This window comes from Vulpes vulpes, chromosome 7 (genome assembly GCF_048418805.1).
Source record: "Vulpes vulpes isolate BD-2025 chromosome 7, VulVul3, whole genome shotgun sequence".
Lineage (NCBI taxonomy): Eukaryota > Metazoa > Chordata > Mammalia > Carnivora > Canidae > Vulpes > Vulpes vulpes.
Window position 1 is genome coordinate 77,122,914 of NC_132786.1, and position 17,886 is coordinate 77,140,799.

The 17,886-nt window shown below is 37.3% G+C and overlaps 1 protein-coding gene across 3 annotated transcripts in view; it reads right to left on the minus strand.

The window, feature by feature from the left end:
* Positions 1-2,175: 2,175 nt before the first annotated feature.
* The window catches only part of ASB15 (ankyrin repeat and SOCS box containing 15), a 60,751-nt gene continuing 45,040 nt past the window's right edge, over positions 2,176-17,886 (minus strand). For 2 of the 3 annotated variants that reach the window (XM_072764138.1, XM_072764139.1), the window contains 6 exons: positions 14,934-15,179; positions 12,870-13,041; positions 10,699-11,269; positions 10,027-10,180; positions 4,746-4,914; positions 2,176-4,199 (listed from right to left, as the gene is read on the minus strand). In XM_072764138.1, coding sequence (XP_072620239.1) covers positions 4,094-4,199; positions 4,746-4,914; positions 10,027-10,180; positions 10,699-11,269; positions 12,870-13,041; positions 14,934-15,179 — 1,418 coding nt within the window. In that variant the 3' untranslated portion in view covers positions 2,176-4,093. The remainder of the gene's footprint in view (positions 4,200-4,745; positions 4,915-10,026; positions 10,181-10,698; positions 11,270-12,869; positions 13,042-14,933; positions 15,180-17,886) is intronic. The other variant, XM_072764137.1, reaches the window with a different exon arrangement.

Here is a 17,886-nt window from a genome sequence, read left to right on the forward strand (position 1 = left end):
TGAGCTGGGTTGAGGGAGGAGTCAAACCTAAGCAAATGTTACCATCCTCCAGGGGGATTAGAATTGTCACTTCATTGAAACAATATTAAACCAATTGGGGTAACTATCACTGAAACAATATTAAACCAATTGGGGTAACTGTATCTTTACAGGCATTCAGACATTCAGGAACGTAGATTGTTGACCACTGAATGTCATGTCTAGTTATTTGACTTCTACAAAACATGAAGAAAATACTTTCCCTGAGAAGCCAGTGCCGACTTTACTTCAAACAGAAAGAACCGGATACTGGTATCTCACACCCACTCAATCCCAAGGTAAGTACCACATTTAGCGCCCTCCACACCTTCTACCTTATTCAACACTGTGGGCTGCTTCCAAGAAGTTTTATCTTAAATCTCATTGCGAGATCTGGGATGGAAGACATCCAAGGCCAGAGAAATGGCTGTTCCCAGTTTACTGGAATCTCAAGCACAGAATGTGAGTACCCGTCAAGTGCCTCTGGTAGAATCACTAGCCAATCTGATATTAGAACTCAGGCGCTCCCAGTGCCCAGATTCAAATTACTAGACTGTCCCCTTCCAAAAACAGCAAATCCCCAGACATCTCTAGCACTCCCTGAGGTTGCAAAACACAGGCCACTGAGGTCAAATAAGTATTCCTTCTACACATCTTCTCCCCTGAGAAGCCTTCCTTTTTCAACAATTGGTGATGAGGGATTTACTAGCAAAAGCAGAGGTGGGGTTTTATGTGCTTGGGACAATCCTCTGCTCTTTTCATTCCGTGAATTTTCTCAAAGTATTTATAAATGATAATGAGATGTCGTATACATTCTAACATTATTTTTCGTATTTTCACACATAAGCATGACAATCTGCAGACATCATAAAACCAAGTTTCTTTGCTTTTGCAATTCTGGCAGGGGCACCACCTCTATGTCGTGATAATGGTGAGAACACTGGTTTCACATGCACTCGCTCGACATTAGATACAGTGTTTATATAATTATCTCATGGGTTCAAGATCAGGCAGCTAATAATTGGTTCAAACTCAGGCCTACTTGGCTACAAAGTATGTATTTTCACGTCCTGCACTATATGGCACTGCTAAAATGCTATACTACAGTGCACCAATGTATGTGTAATATATGTATATGTCATGTATATGCTCTCTGTGTGTATGGAAGTACTGATATGCATATAGTGTTTCATTTTTGGCTCATAAAAAACTTGAAGCAGCTTAGAGTTTTTATATGTTCTAAATAATTTCTGACTTGGAAGGTGACTATATACATGAGAATAATGTGACTTGAAACCAAAATTTGGGTAGTAATGTGTGGCAAAAGGTCAATGACAAGGCTTACGTGTGCTCACTGTGTCATAAAAGACTCCATCTTTTTTTGTAGTTTCCATGCTGTTTGACCCACACGTACTGATTTTTCAAAAGCCTGTATCAAAGGCAGTGTTAACCATGAATGTTTGCTTAGCACACTCCTCACATCTTTTGCACTGTCATCCTATCGCCTAGAAACATGTCCTGTGACCGACTGAAATGACTGAACCATGTTCTTCAGGCGGCACTTGGTTTTCATGTGCTCATAAAATTATTTTAAGTCAGAAATAGAAATACTCTTTAAAGATTGCCTATGGAAAAACTAAACAAATCACACTCAAATGAGAGGACAGAGCTACTTCTTTTGATTCAGGCTCTCCGTAGGATACAAAAAAAAAAAAAAAAAAAAAAAATCCACAGTGACCTCATGCACATCTTGGCAGCATGGGGCAACGTCATCAAAACTCTATCATGGTGATTCCACCACAGTGGCTCAACGCGTACCACTGTACAATGGCTGGCTTTTCCTAAGCCTCAGTGGGGAGAAGCATCTGTTGCCCTTTCCCAGATAAAATGACACATTCTAGGAGAAAAAGTCCTGATTAGATAGAAATTGGTTCCCCTTACCACTCAGCCCACTCAAAAGCAAAAGCACTATTAGGAAACTTCAAAATATAAGAAAAAAGATTAAATCCATTTCAGATATAGTGATTGTGTATCTCCTGCTTCACAAGTATCAGAAGAATGACTTATAAAACTGATAACATACACCATGAACTTGTACCTTTACATACAAATATTTCATGAATATATTTACATAAAATACATGAAAAATGTCACAGCTTCAGTGTACTAGATTTTATTTAATATCCGAAGCACTTTGAATGTACTTACACAAAAATCCATTAAAGAAAATGCCAATGCTTTAGTTTATTTAATATCTGAAATATCACATAGCAGACTTACATCCCCAGTATTAAGGTTTCTATTTACTTAGAGCAACACTTACAGATAACAATGCCTTTTAGCCACAATTAGGAGAACAATAGAGGAATCGTGCAATGCTATACACAAAACATTATAGTTTGAATTTAATACTTACAGTTCAATTTATATAAAAATATTATCCTCTAGGGAATTCAGGAAGTTGACACTATAGCTCTAGTTGTACAGGTTTTTTTTATTTATCTTTTAAAGATAACTAAAGCTAAATAATACAATTTGAAACATTCACAAACCAATCAGGTATCACCATTGGAAAAATAAAGTAACTCTAATGATAAAAATAAATGTAAGGAAAACACATTACTAAAATTGAAGAAAAGCAAATCTAAATAATTACATGATTAAGGTTACGTAACCAATTCACAGATTCAGAACTATCAGTTTACCATGATAGTGATGAGGTTACTGATTATTTTTGTCTGGGTCTTACACAAAATTTCTCATTCAGTATATTCAACAAATAATTATTGAACTTTCTCTGTGCTCTAGGGAATGTGTTTGGCTCCAAGAAAACATTGGAAAACAGACCTAGCCCCTGACCTCGTAGAGCTAATAGTCTACTGGGGCAGGCAGATGAGAATATGTGCACCTGTAATACAGCCTGAGAAGTCTGTGGTGGGGCCTCCCCTTCTATGATAGGAAGGATCATCTAAGCTGAGACATGGAGAAGGGGTGGGAGGGGAAGAAGGAGATGGAAAGAGGATTCCAGGCACAGAGAGAAAAAAAAATGCAAAGATCCTAAGGTATAAGAGAGTATGGTCTATTTCTACAACAGTGGCTCCCAAACAAAGGACCTCAGATATTTGTTGGGCCAGAGTGAAATTTTCACCCATTAATGGGGAAATGAAGACAGTGTGGTAGATCTTTTCAAAGCTAAAGTCATTCAATTTTAATAATTGGGTTCAGGACCAACTGGTTTTCTGGTATTAAGATGGCCCCTCTTTTATGAAATGACAGTGACAGTAGGTGATAGATTTAAAAAAAATAGATGAACCTATTTTTAAATTAGAAAAACAAAAACTACAACTACAGGTGTATAAAATCTGTAAACCTAGGAATCACTCTTTGAAGAACAGAACTTCTAGCAGGTGTTTTATATGGTTAAAGGAGCGGGGTGAGGGAGAGGTCAAGAGATAGAGCTAAGGAGGAAGGCAGGGATTTAGATCTGGAAAGGCCAGGAAGAACTTTGGACTTTATCCTAAGAGCAATGGGAATGATTTTAAGCAGGGGAGTGAATCCCTACTTAGATTTCTAAAAGATCACTCTGGGATGTTGTGTGTAGAATGTGTGTTAAATGGAACAAGAGAGCAAGAAGGCAGGCCAGTTAGGCAGCGCTATAGTACCCCAGGAAAAAAGAAGATAATAGCTAGAATTAGGGCGAAATCAGTAAGATTGAGTAGAAAATGTCTTCAAGGGACAAAGTTAACCAGGATGTGGTGATTTGTTACATTGGATAAGAAAAATAGGATAGTCAGGGCTGACGTCCAGGTTTTTCCTTAGGAAACTGACAATACTTGGGCTTAACTAGTGAGCTAAGCTAGAAAGGAGCCTTATTGTGGAGGAAGGTAGTGAGTTCATTTGAGGACATGTTGAGTTTGAGGTGCCTTTGTGTTTAAAAGTCCATTATAATACTTGTTTACATAGGATGAGAGAAAGAGTTGAACTTCAGATATAAATTTTCTAGCCAATAAATTTTGAAACCATAGACATGGATGACATTTCTCTCAGATAACATAGCATAAGAAGAAAACAGGGCTTAAGACATATACTGACGAGTTGGCAGGAGATAAGCAACACAGAAAGAAGCCAGAGACACGCAGTCGGTCCGGGAGGTGGGAAGAGAGCCAAGAGAGCAAGGTGTCCTGAAAACAAAGGCAAAACCATTTCAAGGAGGGAGCAGACAGCAGTGCCAGATGCTGCAGAAATCAGCTGAAAGGACAGAGGAAAGCTCATTGAAATTAGCAACGAGGCAGTTGTCAAAGACCTTGAGAGGCTGTGGAGGGAGCTGAAGCCAGAGGATAGTGTGTGCATCTGTAGGCAGGAAGGAGCCTTTCATGCAGTGTGGGTGGAAAAGAAGGGAAAGAACCCGCAACTGCTTGGAGATGTGGTTTTGAGAAAGTGGTTCTTTGATTTATAAACACAGGAGAGATGGATATTGTAGGAGACACCTGATAGGAAGAATTTGAAGACTTGCTGGAAGTGAAGATAATTAATAGAAATTCACATACCAAATATTGACCAGCTTAAAAAATCGCTATGTAAATTAGGTCTTTAAAGATGTATCGTTATAAAATTGTTAATGGATTTAAACACCCTTAAGGATGTAAAACGATTCCACGAAATTCTGAATGAATCCCATTTTAAAGTATCTTTTAAATCATATTAAAAAATATTATTTTTAAACTCACGGCAAATTTAGCTCTTGTCCATAGAGATCATACTCTTTAAATAATATGTATCTTTGGATGGTTGGTGGTAGACGGAGCTTCTCCATTGAGGCTGGCTGGCAGAGTCGCTGGAGTCCCATAAGCCTTCGAATTTTTAACCGGCACAAATGCTTCAGTGAGCAAGGATTCTCTAAAATGTTGGGAAAAAATAAAGACAATATTAGTAGATTGACTTGTAAGATACAGACTGTTTTAGAATAGTATTAAAAGTGTCATTCTGAAAAAAACAAGTATTAGTAACTGGCAATTTTAAAAGAAATTCAAGGTGCAAATTAAGCATCCCAGACCTCTCCTCCAAAATGCAGTCTCCATGAAGACAAACATTTTGCTTTTCCCAGTGTCAGGAAGAGCCTGGCTCATCCTGGTGTTCAGCCCGGATATGTTAAATGAATGAATGGAATTTGACTTAAGAAAGCAACTGCTCACTTCTATTTATTTTTTAGAATTGAGTACTATAGAGTTTTATTTATTTACTTCCCCTCTCGTCTACCAATCTTTCTGATGCATAATTATCTAGGAAATGTGATGGAAATTATTCAATCTTAGGTTTATTTCAGCACCTGACACCTAAACATCTTATATTTTCAAAAAAAAATCTAACATTACTTAAATATCTGATATTGGATTTATTCACAACTCTTTATCTATATTACAACACTGATATATTATCTTGTAGTATGAGCTAGGGAAAAGGCAGCAGAGGACAGGGTTTTAGCTGTGGGGTTTGGACTGTTGGCATGGATTTAAATCCTGGCTCTGCCACTTAGTATCTGTGTGATCTTGAACTTAACCTCTGGATCTCAGTGTTCTCACCTGTGAAATGTGGATAACAATGGGACCTACCTTGTAGAGTTGTTTGAAGATAAAATAAATTAACTTATGTGAACTTATGTGAAGTATTAGAAACCTGGTTGGCACTTTGTAACCCCTCAATCATGTGAACTATCACTCAAATCAGTAATAAAAAACATCATATTTCCATTGCCTTTGTGATTATAAACAAATTATCTTCTTAAAAAAGTAAAGCAACGTTTTTTAAAAACTATGGAGGCAAAATTATTGTTACTGAAATAGTCAAATAAGACCATCTTTAAAAAATTACATTTATTTTCTTCTTTAAAACTATATTGTCTTACATATGTCTGGAGGAATCCTGACATCCAGTGGTTAACCATGCTCACAGCATTCAACTGACATCCATTCCAGATGCATGAATGGATGATTCAAACAGCAAAACACCTTCCTGGTCTTCTTCTTCCTTAGATTTGCCTTGCTACAGTCATCACAATTGGTGATTCTTTTGTAATAAAAACATATGGATAATTAATCACCAGTTAGAAGCAACCTCTGTTCTGCCTATGGACAGGAATCATAGTGGTATTGGACAGAGTGGTTTGAAGTAAGACAGGGGTTTCAAATTTGTCCTTGTTGTTTTCTAGTTACAGAACTTTGGGCAATTCACATCTTTAAGATCTTGGGGTTTGTTTTTCCTCTTACAATCTCCAAAATGTTTTAACATTTTTACTGTAACACAGCTACACACATCTATGGCTTCATGAGTGAATCTCATATTAGTGATTATGAGATGAACATCTGTAATCACCTCCCAGGCTGTAAATAGATGAATTTTCCCAGCCGTCCCAGAATTCCCTCCATAATCAATTGCAATCTTCCTTCCTTCTTCCCCTATAAGTTACCACTATTCTGACTTTTATGATAATCACTTCCTTTATTTTTTATTAATTTTTAAAGATTTGGTTTTTTTTAAGTAATCTCTACACCCAGCACTGGGCTCAAACTTACAACCCTAGATCAAGGGTTGCAGGCTCTACTGACTGAACTAGGCCAGGGCCCCAAGTAATCACTTCCTTTAGAGCTTCAACATCTAAGTGTGCTATCCCTCCACTATTGTGCTGACAATATTTCTAAAAAATTTGATAGGCTCTTTAAGTCTCTTGATCCACAGGTTCATCTCTTTCTTTTGGTTCATCTCTTCATCCCCTTCTCTTTCTTTCAGTTAATCTTTAAATAACCCAAAAGCCCTGCAGTTTTCCATAGCCTAAATTTTACTGATTGCCTTTTCATGGTGTAGTTCCACGTTTCACTGCCATTTCTATTTCTTGCAAATTGATAGCTAGATCCAAAGACTTGCAGACTCAAGTTTGATCTCTTTTGCAAAACTATAGCTAGTGCTGTGTTCTTTCATCAAGGACCACATGGTGAGATATTAGGAGCATCTGATGCTCAATGACTACATCATTATCTGACTGGTAGCTGCAAAATGATGACATATAATAATATCATTTTTTTCATTTATTATTTGGAATACTTTTATAAAGGGATGCTTTTGCTCATCTACTCTCTGGTTATAAGTGGCACAAATCATATAGGTAAAGTAGAATAAATGCTTAAATCTCCTCCTTTATCAATTTCAAGATAACAAATTGATTTTCTTATTCTCTAGAGCTGAATGATTTTTAAAATACCGTATTTAAGCATATTTAATTGGTTTCAATTCACTGAAATAATTACCCTTTGGAAGCTTAATTATCCCATCTTTGGCCACTAGGAGCCTCTTCAAGTTGGCTCCTGAATTCTTTTGGCATGCTCTGGTAGTCTTTTGAGAGTTTCTTCTCAATGTAGAATGACAGATATTCCAGGCTCATCTTGCACATTCCTTCCTGAGACCTGAAATAATCCTTTTTTTTTTTTCCCCTAGGAAATGGTAATTCAAGACCACAGTCTAGGGATATTCATCGCTACTCGGTTTGCCATTATTTCTAAGCTTTTACTGTAGACAGACAGACTCCAGGTAAAATAGCTCGAGTTCATATTGCTACTTCCAGTTCAGGACTATAAGCTTTTTCTTAAGCTGTTACATCTGTATTTCCTTTCTTCCACACTGACAATCCTTTGTCTCCTCAAGGATACAAAAATAATAGAGTTAGAATATCCCACAATCACTCACTTACTGAATGCATCTCTTATTCTCAGATAACAATATTAATATTAAGCCATCACCATATAATTTGATATTTAAAAAAATGTTTTCGTGTGTGCTCTCTCCATTTTATTTTTTTATTTTTATTTTTTCAGCTTTTATTTATTTATTCATGAGAGAGACAGAGAGAGACAGAGACACAGGCAGAGGGAGAAGCAGGCTCCATACAGGGAGCCTGATGCAGGACTCGATCCCGGCTCTCCATTTTAAAATAGTTGTGTCATCTCTGACCATACAACCCTATATATTATATCTTCTCCCTTTTAGCTCACACTTGGTCTTGATATTCTGTCTCCTGCTCAGTACTAGTCCGTATGTCATTACTTCTCCAGTTATTTTGGTTTGTCTGAAGCTCATTTCTTTGTGGATTCTTCAGAAGACTGAGGACCAATATTTCCTGAGAGAATTTGATTTTTTCCCTCTAAGTCATTTGTTCTTTTTGCTTACATGACCAGAGGATATAGTAATTTGTAATTTGCAATTTTGTCTTTTTTTTATTATAGTTTTTTTTATATATAGGTTTTTGTATCTTTTGGTTTCCTCTATTTGGTTTTCCCTTTCAAGGAATCCTATTGTTCATTTGGTCATTCTTTATTGCCTATCTTCAATAGATGTCACTGTATTTCAAATCTTTTGATCTATTCTTTCATTTCTATTGTATTTAAACATTTTCCTTCCATTTTAGCTTCTGAAGGTATTATCTGTTGCATTACTTTTTTTTAAAGATTTATTTATTTATTCATGAGTGACACAGAGAGAGAGAGAGGCAGAGACACAGGCAGAGGGAGAAGCAGGCTCCATGCAGGGAGCCCGATGTGGGACTTGATCCCAGGACTCCAGAATCATGCCCTGGGCCAAAGGCAGGTGCTAAACTGCTCAGCCACCCAGGGATCCCCCATCTGTTGCATTATTAGTTCTTGCTTTCATCCTAGTTCAGTCTTTATATTTGAAATTAATTTTTCTTTTTATGTCTAATTCTTCCCTCAATTCTGTTAACTCCTTTCTGAATTTTTGTAATTCTGAATTTGAATGTTTTTTTTTCATGTCTGAGATCATCTTCCTTATGCTGTTTATCTAGTTTTGAAGTGAAGTTTTTAGTTTTCATCTATTCTAAGGCTGTGCTTTTCTGTGTGCTTTCTTGTCTGTGGTGATATTATTCTGTTCCTCTTTTTATATTTTCTTATAAGAAATTTACATAAGAATTGACTAATTTTCTGTTGCTCATTTTGATGTGACATTAGTTTTCCTGAAGCTTTAGAAGAATGCTTGGTGCAATACAGCTCTTCTGACTTTAGAGAACTCCCTATTCTGTTGTCTTCTTGAAATGACCAAAAATAGTGGCTTGTTCCTTGAGGTTTTCTTGTTCTGTTTGCTGCTGGTCTGGTCTTCTTGTGTGGACTTTCTTATGACTCTATCCTGTGATTTTGATTTTATTCCCAATGAGGGTCCAGAAAGGGAGTCTTGACAAGTCAATTTCAAGAATTAGTAGAGTCCAAGGGCACCTGGCTGGCTCAGTTAGTAGAGCACGTGACTCTTGATTTTGGGATTGTAAATTCAAGCACCACTTTGGGCACAGAGTTTACTTAATAAAAAAATAAAAGATTGGTTCTGAAACATCAGTGAGCTTCAGAACCACTTACAGTCTTAAAAAGAAAAAGGATTTATAGGCTTCAGTTTGTTTTGTTATTGCCCCTAGCCTTTGTATTTATCATATGATTCACTTTTATGATAACTACATTTTAAACTAAAGAATACAAAATGGCCTACCTATAAGACAGATTTTTGACAATTTGCCAAGACCTGAGAGAGAACATATCAAAAAGGATAATTAATTCATTCCATTCACTCATTTACTCTGCATTTATTATTCACTATTCACTAGGTATCATGCAAAGCCCTGAAAATACAAAAATAAACAAAATAGATGGATGTTCACATGGAGATTACAGCCTAAGTATCTTATGGTATTATAGAAGTTACCTTTTAAAAAATGATTTCTAGTGAAAATATTAATATTGTTATAGTATAATTCACCATACAATTAAAGAGTTGGAAAGTATCAAGAAAAGCAAAAAATTAGCATCTTATATCAGAGAGAGTGTTAAGGATGATTTTAAAAATCCAGATAATTCTAAGAATGAAGTAGCACTGAAAAAGTATCAATGATGACCATTAAGAAAGTTTCCCTCTATACAGTCTTCATAAAAATAATTCATAGACAAAACTTTTTTTTTTTTTTACCTAGTATTTGACGGATTTCTGGCCATTCTCTCTGTACTTCTAGTGCAGACTTCAGCTTAGCACACAGAGGAATATAATCCATGTAATCAATTAATACACGAATAACGCTGCCTACCAAGTGTTTCATCCAAGGAACTGTAATAAACTCACAAAACTGAGAGAATTCATAAAATTTAATTTAGTAATACATTTAATATGCTATATGCATAAGAACTCAATTTTGTTATGAAAAATTACTATCTTTCTTATTTTACAGGAAATAAAAGTATGCTCTTGTAATGAACAAAAAAGAAAAATAAATTGCTTGTATCTGCGAAACCATGAGCTCTGAAGCTTTATGCCTGACTCTGATGTGATTGCAGTCAACATAACATGGAAGAATCAGGTTTCTTTCCATGATTCTTTTTTTCCATGTTTCCATCCCCAATATTCCACAAAATAGGCATAAATTATTAATCACATACATTTTCATATGCTCCTACATTCAGTTTCCAATTCAAGAAAAAGAAATAATCTTGTTTGCCTATTTTTATGCTTATACCCCCATTATTGCAAAGAAAAATTCAAGAATAAGAAAAATATAAGAGTTGATTTTTCTTTTCTTATAGCATCCCTAAATGGGCAAAAGTTAGGATGATGACCCACCAGGAAGAAGAAAAGTCTGTAACTCACCGGGTTATCTTTTATTACACAAGATGTCCACCCTGGTAGTACCTCTTCTTCTATCTCTGACCACACAAATGAATTTCCAAAGATGTTCCCATGCATGCAGTCAAAGCACATCTCCACTCGATAGCCATTATTCAGCAACAGCCTCAGCATTACCTCGTCATTGAGGGCATACTGAATGGCACTGGGGAAACGCGTGTCATTCACGTGCATAAAATAACAATTGACGTTAGCTCCATGGGAGAGAAGCAGCCGGACAATTTCATGGTTATTGGCCCTCACTGCCACAAGTAGACAGTTGAGGGGATCCAGGTTTGGGTCTGCACCTGCAGCCAGAAGGACTTCTGTGCACTGGATGTCATTGTTAGAAACGGCAAAATACAGCGCCGTCTTCCGCTCGTCATCATAGCTCTCGGAAATGTGGTCAGCAAGCAGGGTATTAACATCAAAGCCATTTTCAATAAGCAGTTCTAGGCATTGCACATTTTGTCCATCTGCTGCAGAGTGAATTGGTGTTAGGCCACTTTTCTGGATTGCATTTTTGGATGTTACTGGGATAAGATACTTCAGAGCACTAAAAAAATATATATATATAAATATAAATATAAATATAAATATAAATATAAATATATATTTATACACATGGCATGAAGACAATGAAGAATTTAAATAGATCAGCTTCCTTACCAGACAAGTGAATACAGTTTGTTAACTTTCTTTTATTTTCTCTAGATAACCTCCTACAAAAACATTTCATACTAACCTTTGTCCATTGGCTGACTACTTAGTATAGTTTAGTTTTGTTTTTAGTTTCCCATTCTAAATATTCCCAGGCAACATGCTGGAGGTCCTATGTTTGGTCCTAGAATTGTAGGTCCTCAGGAATCCTCCCATCTTCCAATTCTTTTTGGAACAATATAATACTTATAAACAATCAAAGTTGTTTAATGGAAAAAATATAAAAGGAAGATAGGCACATAGAAGAACACTTCATAGCCTTGACCATGAGAATCATGGAGTCACAGAAAGTGACCTTGGACAGTGCTCAATCCAACTCCTCATTTAACAGAAGAGCAACAGGATGTCTGCAGAGGTGAAATGACTTGTCCAAGGTCACACAGTTGGATGTGGAGCAAGGACTAAAGTTTAGGCCTTTTGAATTCCCATTCCTTCTTTTTCACTGCTTCTTGAGTAGTCTATGCTTCAGTAGTGGCCTGATTCCATATAACTTGCAATTGAATTATCAGCCACCAAAAGAGTCTTTATTATTCTATCAACCTATATTAGTCCAATGGGTATAATTAACCACAAGCTTATGTTTCTAAGAACCTGTGATAAACAGTTGTGAATTTCACACTTGACAAAACAACTAGACACACATGAGAGCCACACGCAAGGATAACTTGATCTCTTGTGCCTAATTCAGAGTTACCATGTGTGAATTTATGAACGCTGGGAGTAAATCCAGGTAAACTTTAACAACATGTCACTTAGCATCAATTACGTGTCATTGGCCACTTAACTTAGCTAATGTGGCTACTGAAAGTGATAAAGCCTAATGATTTAAAAGTTTTTGAACTTATAAAATATATTTAATTGCCTAAAACAATCCTCTTATGGTGGGTATTTAATATAGTGATTATAGACTTCTATTGATGTGATTATAGCACATCTCGTGATTTAAAAATCTATCCTACCATTTTTTTTGAATAAAGAAATCTGAGCTTATAATGAAACTTTTCTATTGAAGAAAAAGTTTGACATTGTATCATAATATCTGTAGGTATTACTAAAAATTGTAATAATACTGGTAATATTGTCATAAAATCCTTTGCCAAAGGCAAAAGTTTTAGAAACCTATAGCCTTTTGTTAAGCACATTGAAAAAAACCCAAAACAAAAGAGAAAGGCATGTTTGGGAGGCTTGTGCAGAATGCTGTTATAACTTCTTTCCTTCTAAAAGAAAAAAAATTTTATTATAAAAGTAGTGTAAGTTCAATGTGGAAATTTCACAAGGAATATAAAAAGAAAGGGGAAAAATCAAACAAATATTTATATTTGTCTTTTTCTTTTCAGATTTCTTTTCAGTATTATATAGGTAAACTTGAGATTCTACTGTATATTCAATTTTGTATTTTTCAATTTAAAATGATCATCTTACGATTTATTACTCACAGATAATGTCCCTCATAGGCAGCTCGGTGTATTGGAAGATGCCCTGCTCTGTTGGGTACATTTCCACTTCCTCCGTATTCCAGCAGGAGGGAAATGCAGTCAGGATTGCCCCCTCCTGCTGCCTCAAACAACACTGATGCCCCATCATCCGCCAAAGCAAACACATCACCACCTGGCAATATAAAACATATGGCATAGTGATAACTGGGCTTATCTTGAAATTGTCAAGATAGTCCCCTTAAAAATAACCTATTGCTTTCCCTTCCGTCTAGGACTTAGTATAGGAATCTGTATAGAACATCTGTGTTCCCAGTATTTTTTTTTTTAAGATTTTATTTATTTATTCATGAGAGACACACAGAAAGAGGCAGAGACATAGGCAGAGGGAGAAGCAGGCTCCCTGCAGGGGAGCCCGATGCAGGACTTGATCCCAGGACCCGGGACCACGACCTGAGCCAAAGGCAGATGCTCAACCATTGGGCCACCTAGGTGCCCCCACCCAGTATTTTCAATAACACAATTACATGTGCATGTTTTGTTTTATCATAAAATATTTGCCTCACAACAGTGTCTGAGAAATCAACAGGTCAGTTTACACAAGTGCTTTGTTTACAAAAGTAAACAAAGTTTACTTTTACATTGTAGACAAGTGCTCCCAGGAAAGGGATGGTTAGCTTTTCAAATTGAAAGACAGTGTTAACACTCTATTTCAACAACTGCCCTCTAGGTGCTGTGTGTGAGCCAGCAGAAGATCCTAAAATGAGTAAATATGACTACTGGAAGCAGCTCAGAGGGGAAATGAAACAAAATCTCATCAAAGAACACAAGCTGTGTAACATTCAAGTGACATCAGGATCAGGAGTGGTGATATAGAAGGTGGACTGGCTCTGCCGCAGACAGCAAGAGTCTGGGCAAGCTACGTCTATGAATATCAATCTCCTCATCTGTAGAGTAATGCTGCTTATTTCATAGAGCTCATGATAATTAAATGATGTTGCAGTGGGGGGAGGGGCTTCAAAAATGTTAGTCTTCTCTCCAGAGAGGATCCTTGAGGGAGCATGTGGTCCCAGGCTTTATTTACAGATGGAGAAGCTGAGGACTGCGAGTTTTAGCAAGGCTAGGGTCGGACAGCAAAGAGATGGTGATAGAAGCCAGCTTAAGAATTTGGTCTCTTAATTCTTGGTTCTGCACTTGGAGGGCTCAAAGGAGGGCAACATCACAACCTGTTGGGAAAATCAAAAAAGTCTTTAGTGGGGGGGGGGTGTCTCAAGAGAGTGAGTTATGCTGGAATGTATTCCAGATGAGGGCCATGGCCTGGAGTAAGCCCAGAAAGAGGGAATGCAGGGTATATTCTGGAAGGTTGCTAGTCTCATTGAGCTGGAGTACAGGATCCATGTTGAGAGCAGTGAGGGATAGATCTGGAAAAACAATTTGGGATGACACAGTGGGGCCCTGTGCGTGACTCAGAGGCAGTGGGGAGCTGCTGAGAGTTTTCTGAATCCACCTTCAGGGAGAACAGCTGAGTGGCAGCATGTTGTATGGATTCTCTGACAGGGAGCCTGGAAACCAGCAGAATGGTTAGGCAACAGCTGCTCTGGTCCAGGGAGGATGTGAAGAGCCTGCCCGGGATGTCATGGTGAGAACAGGTGAGAGAGACACTATGGGACTTGACAATTGACTGGATTTGGAAAGGAAGGTGATGGATGTAGAAGCAAATCTAAGCATTCTGTCTTGGTTGAGAGCAATTATTATGTCAAAAGTGTGAAAGAAGAGGAATTCAGTTTTGGAGAAGCCAAATGTGAGGCCCCAGTGAGCCATCTCAGTGAGACTGGGCCACCTCTAGTGAGAACAGGCAGGGCTGACTGCACAAATTTGTGGGTCATGACATTTGGGTGTAACCAATTTATGGAAGAGAAGGCTTTCAAGGGGGCTCTGAAGAGGCTGGACATAAACGCCTAATGCCAAGTTACACTCAGGAGAGCACAGGCAGCCAATGAGGGATTGGAGAAAGGGAAATCAAGAGACAGAAGAATCATCAAGAATGTGCAATTCCTTTTCACGTACCTCTGTGGATCAGGTGTTCCAACACATCACAGTGACCATGCTCAGCAGCAACGCCTAATGGTGTAACCCCAAATCCATCTCTCAGGTGGACATTGCCTCCGTGATTTAGTAGCAGAGCTATGATATCTTTGCGGCCTAGTTTGGCTGCTTCATGCATTGCTGACCATCGCTTGGTGCAGGGCTGGTCAAGGCTGGTGTTGTGTTTAAGCAGTGTGAACACCATGTCATAGGAGCCATTTTTCACAGCTAGAGGGTGATTTTTAAAAAGAATATCAATAGTAGGTATATAACACGGATCCTTTAGATGGTATGAATTTAATTACGAAATTTAATATGAAAATAGATAGTCACTATTCCCTTTTCTTCTACAAGAGGATATTGTAGTTTTTGTTTCCTTCTATTTCTCATACCCAAGATGATGTTGCCTTTTTTTTAAGATCCTGGTCTGAGGTGGGGTGAGAGTCTCATGGAATATACTTCCCTAAAATAGGATGTTGTATATACTCTTTCTAAACTTTAGGAAATTAAATGAAAAAAAAAAACATCTACTATTGGGTTGTAGAACTTAATGTATGGAAATGCTTAGTGTATACTAGGAGCTCAATAAATTATAGCTGTTATTATTAATATAATATTTCTAGGATCCTGGGGCCACATGTGTAAATAATGCCTATCAAGCCCCCTCCCCACCCCCCAGAAATATTTTTTTTTTGTTTTCCTCCACCAAACATAGCATTGAGTATTAAATGAACTTCCCTTTCCCTGTGATCTTAATGGGAGGTTAGAAATGAGAATGTTTTTAGTTTTTTGGGGGAGAGCACGTGAGCAAGGGGAGACTCCTAAGCGGACCCCATGCCCAGCATGGAGCCCCATGTGGGGCTCATTGTCATGACTTGAGCTAAAATCAGGAATTGGTGGCTTAACTGAGTTACTCAGGCAACCCAGCAATGAGAATGTTTAGAATCTAGGTAGTTTAGAATCTGTTGTAAACAGGTGAAGTATATGACAGCTAATGTACTACAGTGCAAGAGACTCACTGGATCAGTGGTCTCTCTCCCCCTCTGCTATTTCTAATAGATTGAATTACAGTTAAAAGCAACCCCCCCACCTCATTTGAGTTAAGAGATTGTCTTAGTTTAGAGATAAATAACTCTGGAATATATGATGTTTCTCTTATCAGTAAGTAAAATCTTTTTTCTTTTTTAAATTTACTTATTTGAGAGAGAGTGAGTGAAAACATGTGTGCGCACAAGTGAAGGGAGAGGTAGAGGGAGAGAATCTTCAAGCAGATTCACTCCTGATGCAGGGCTCCATGTCACAACGAGATAACGAATGACCTGAGCTGAAACCAAGAGTCAGACATTCAACTGACTGAGCCACCCAGTAAGTAAGGTGCCCCAGGAAGTAAGATCTTAATAAGAAACAGAGAAGGATGAGTGATACTCCTTGCTAATGGAGGTAAATAGAGTTTTATTCATTCATTCACTCACTCATTCAGTTCAGGCACTCAGGCTATATGAAAGGCACAGTGTCAGACACTGTGGACAACAGGAAAAACATGGACTGGTTCTCACTTATGCAATTTATAGTCTAGAAAAGAAGCCTATAGTGTCTTCTATTTGAAGAGAAACTCAGAATTAAGGTCTTCACTGGGAAAGGCAGGAGGAGATGAGGAGCCACACAGAACATTCTGGGGGCAGAATACAAAAAGCTTTGAAGGCCAAGGCAAGAGAAAGAGCTCCCACCGGAAGATGAAGACAAACTCTGCCTAATTCATTTGGAGCAGGGAAACCATTACTATGGTGAGATTTCACTTTTTCTCCTGCTCACTAAGTAGGAGTCTGTTGACAAATGCCTTTCCCTGGATTGCCCACCTGCCACTGGCAGCTCTAATTATAGTGAATTGCCTCATCCTAGCTGGTGTCATTGCAGAGAAAAACATCAATAAGTGAAATGAACTAAAAGGTATGTGTCCTCATTTATCTTCTTGTTCCTGTTGCATTTTTTAAAGTATTAAACTAATGAATCTCTTCTATTGTGATCTATTTTCCTTTTGTCTGACTCAGAAAATATGTTGATTAGAGATATTAGTCTTTCCTCACGAAAATATCATGTATAGGCCACAACTTAAAATAATTTTAAAAATAAAGCCTTACTTGCAATTTAATTGTTTTAGAGCTAAGAATATATTTATTTCCCATAAAAATAATAATGCAAATCCTGGGGGACCTCTCCCTAGCTAGCCCATGAAGATATTCTTAATAAATCACAAAATAATGAAAACTAATAAGGCACAGGCCCAGTATTTGTGTAACATAACTAAGTAAAATAAAACTTAAATGACTTATATAGTAAAATACATATATATATTTGCTCCTGTTTCTCTGAATATATATATATAGATAGATAGATAGATAGATATAGATCTTCAACAATAATGCTTAAAGAAAACCTAACTTCAGTTGATGAGTTAGGGAATTAGAGACTTTTTCATAGATTATAGGCACTTTTGAACACTTTATAGTTTGCTGTAACTTTTTATTTTCAATCCCTGTCATTTTCTTTCTTTTTCTGGATAGATGTGTTTTGCTCATGTGTTTTGCTCAGCACACTTTATAGTTTGCTGTAACTTTTTATTTTCAATCTCTGTCATTTTCTTTCTTTTTATGAATAGATGTGTTTTGCTCATTTTCTTATTGTCAGCACTGATTTACCTTGTGACTCCTAAGATGTACAAATAGAGAAGAGCGATTTTTCTGAGGTCTCTTGACAAGAATTGGCAGATTGAAAGAGAAGAATGAGTGAAGAGGGGGTATATTGATTTGTGAGAAAGAAAATGAAGTAAAATTAACCTATCTGTAAATGGCATGAGGTTGTGGGACAATGGAGAGGAGTGGAACTGAGATGTGTTCCTCAATTCCCTGGGCTTGCTCTATACCCTGGCCCCAGTGGC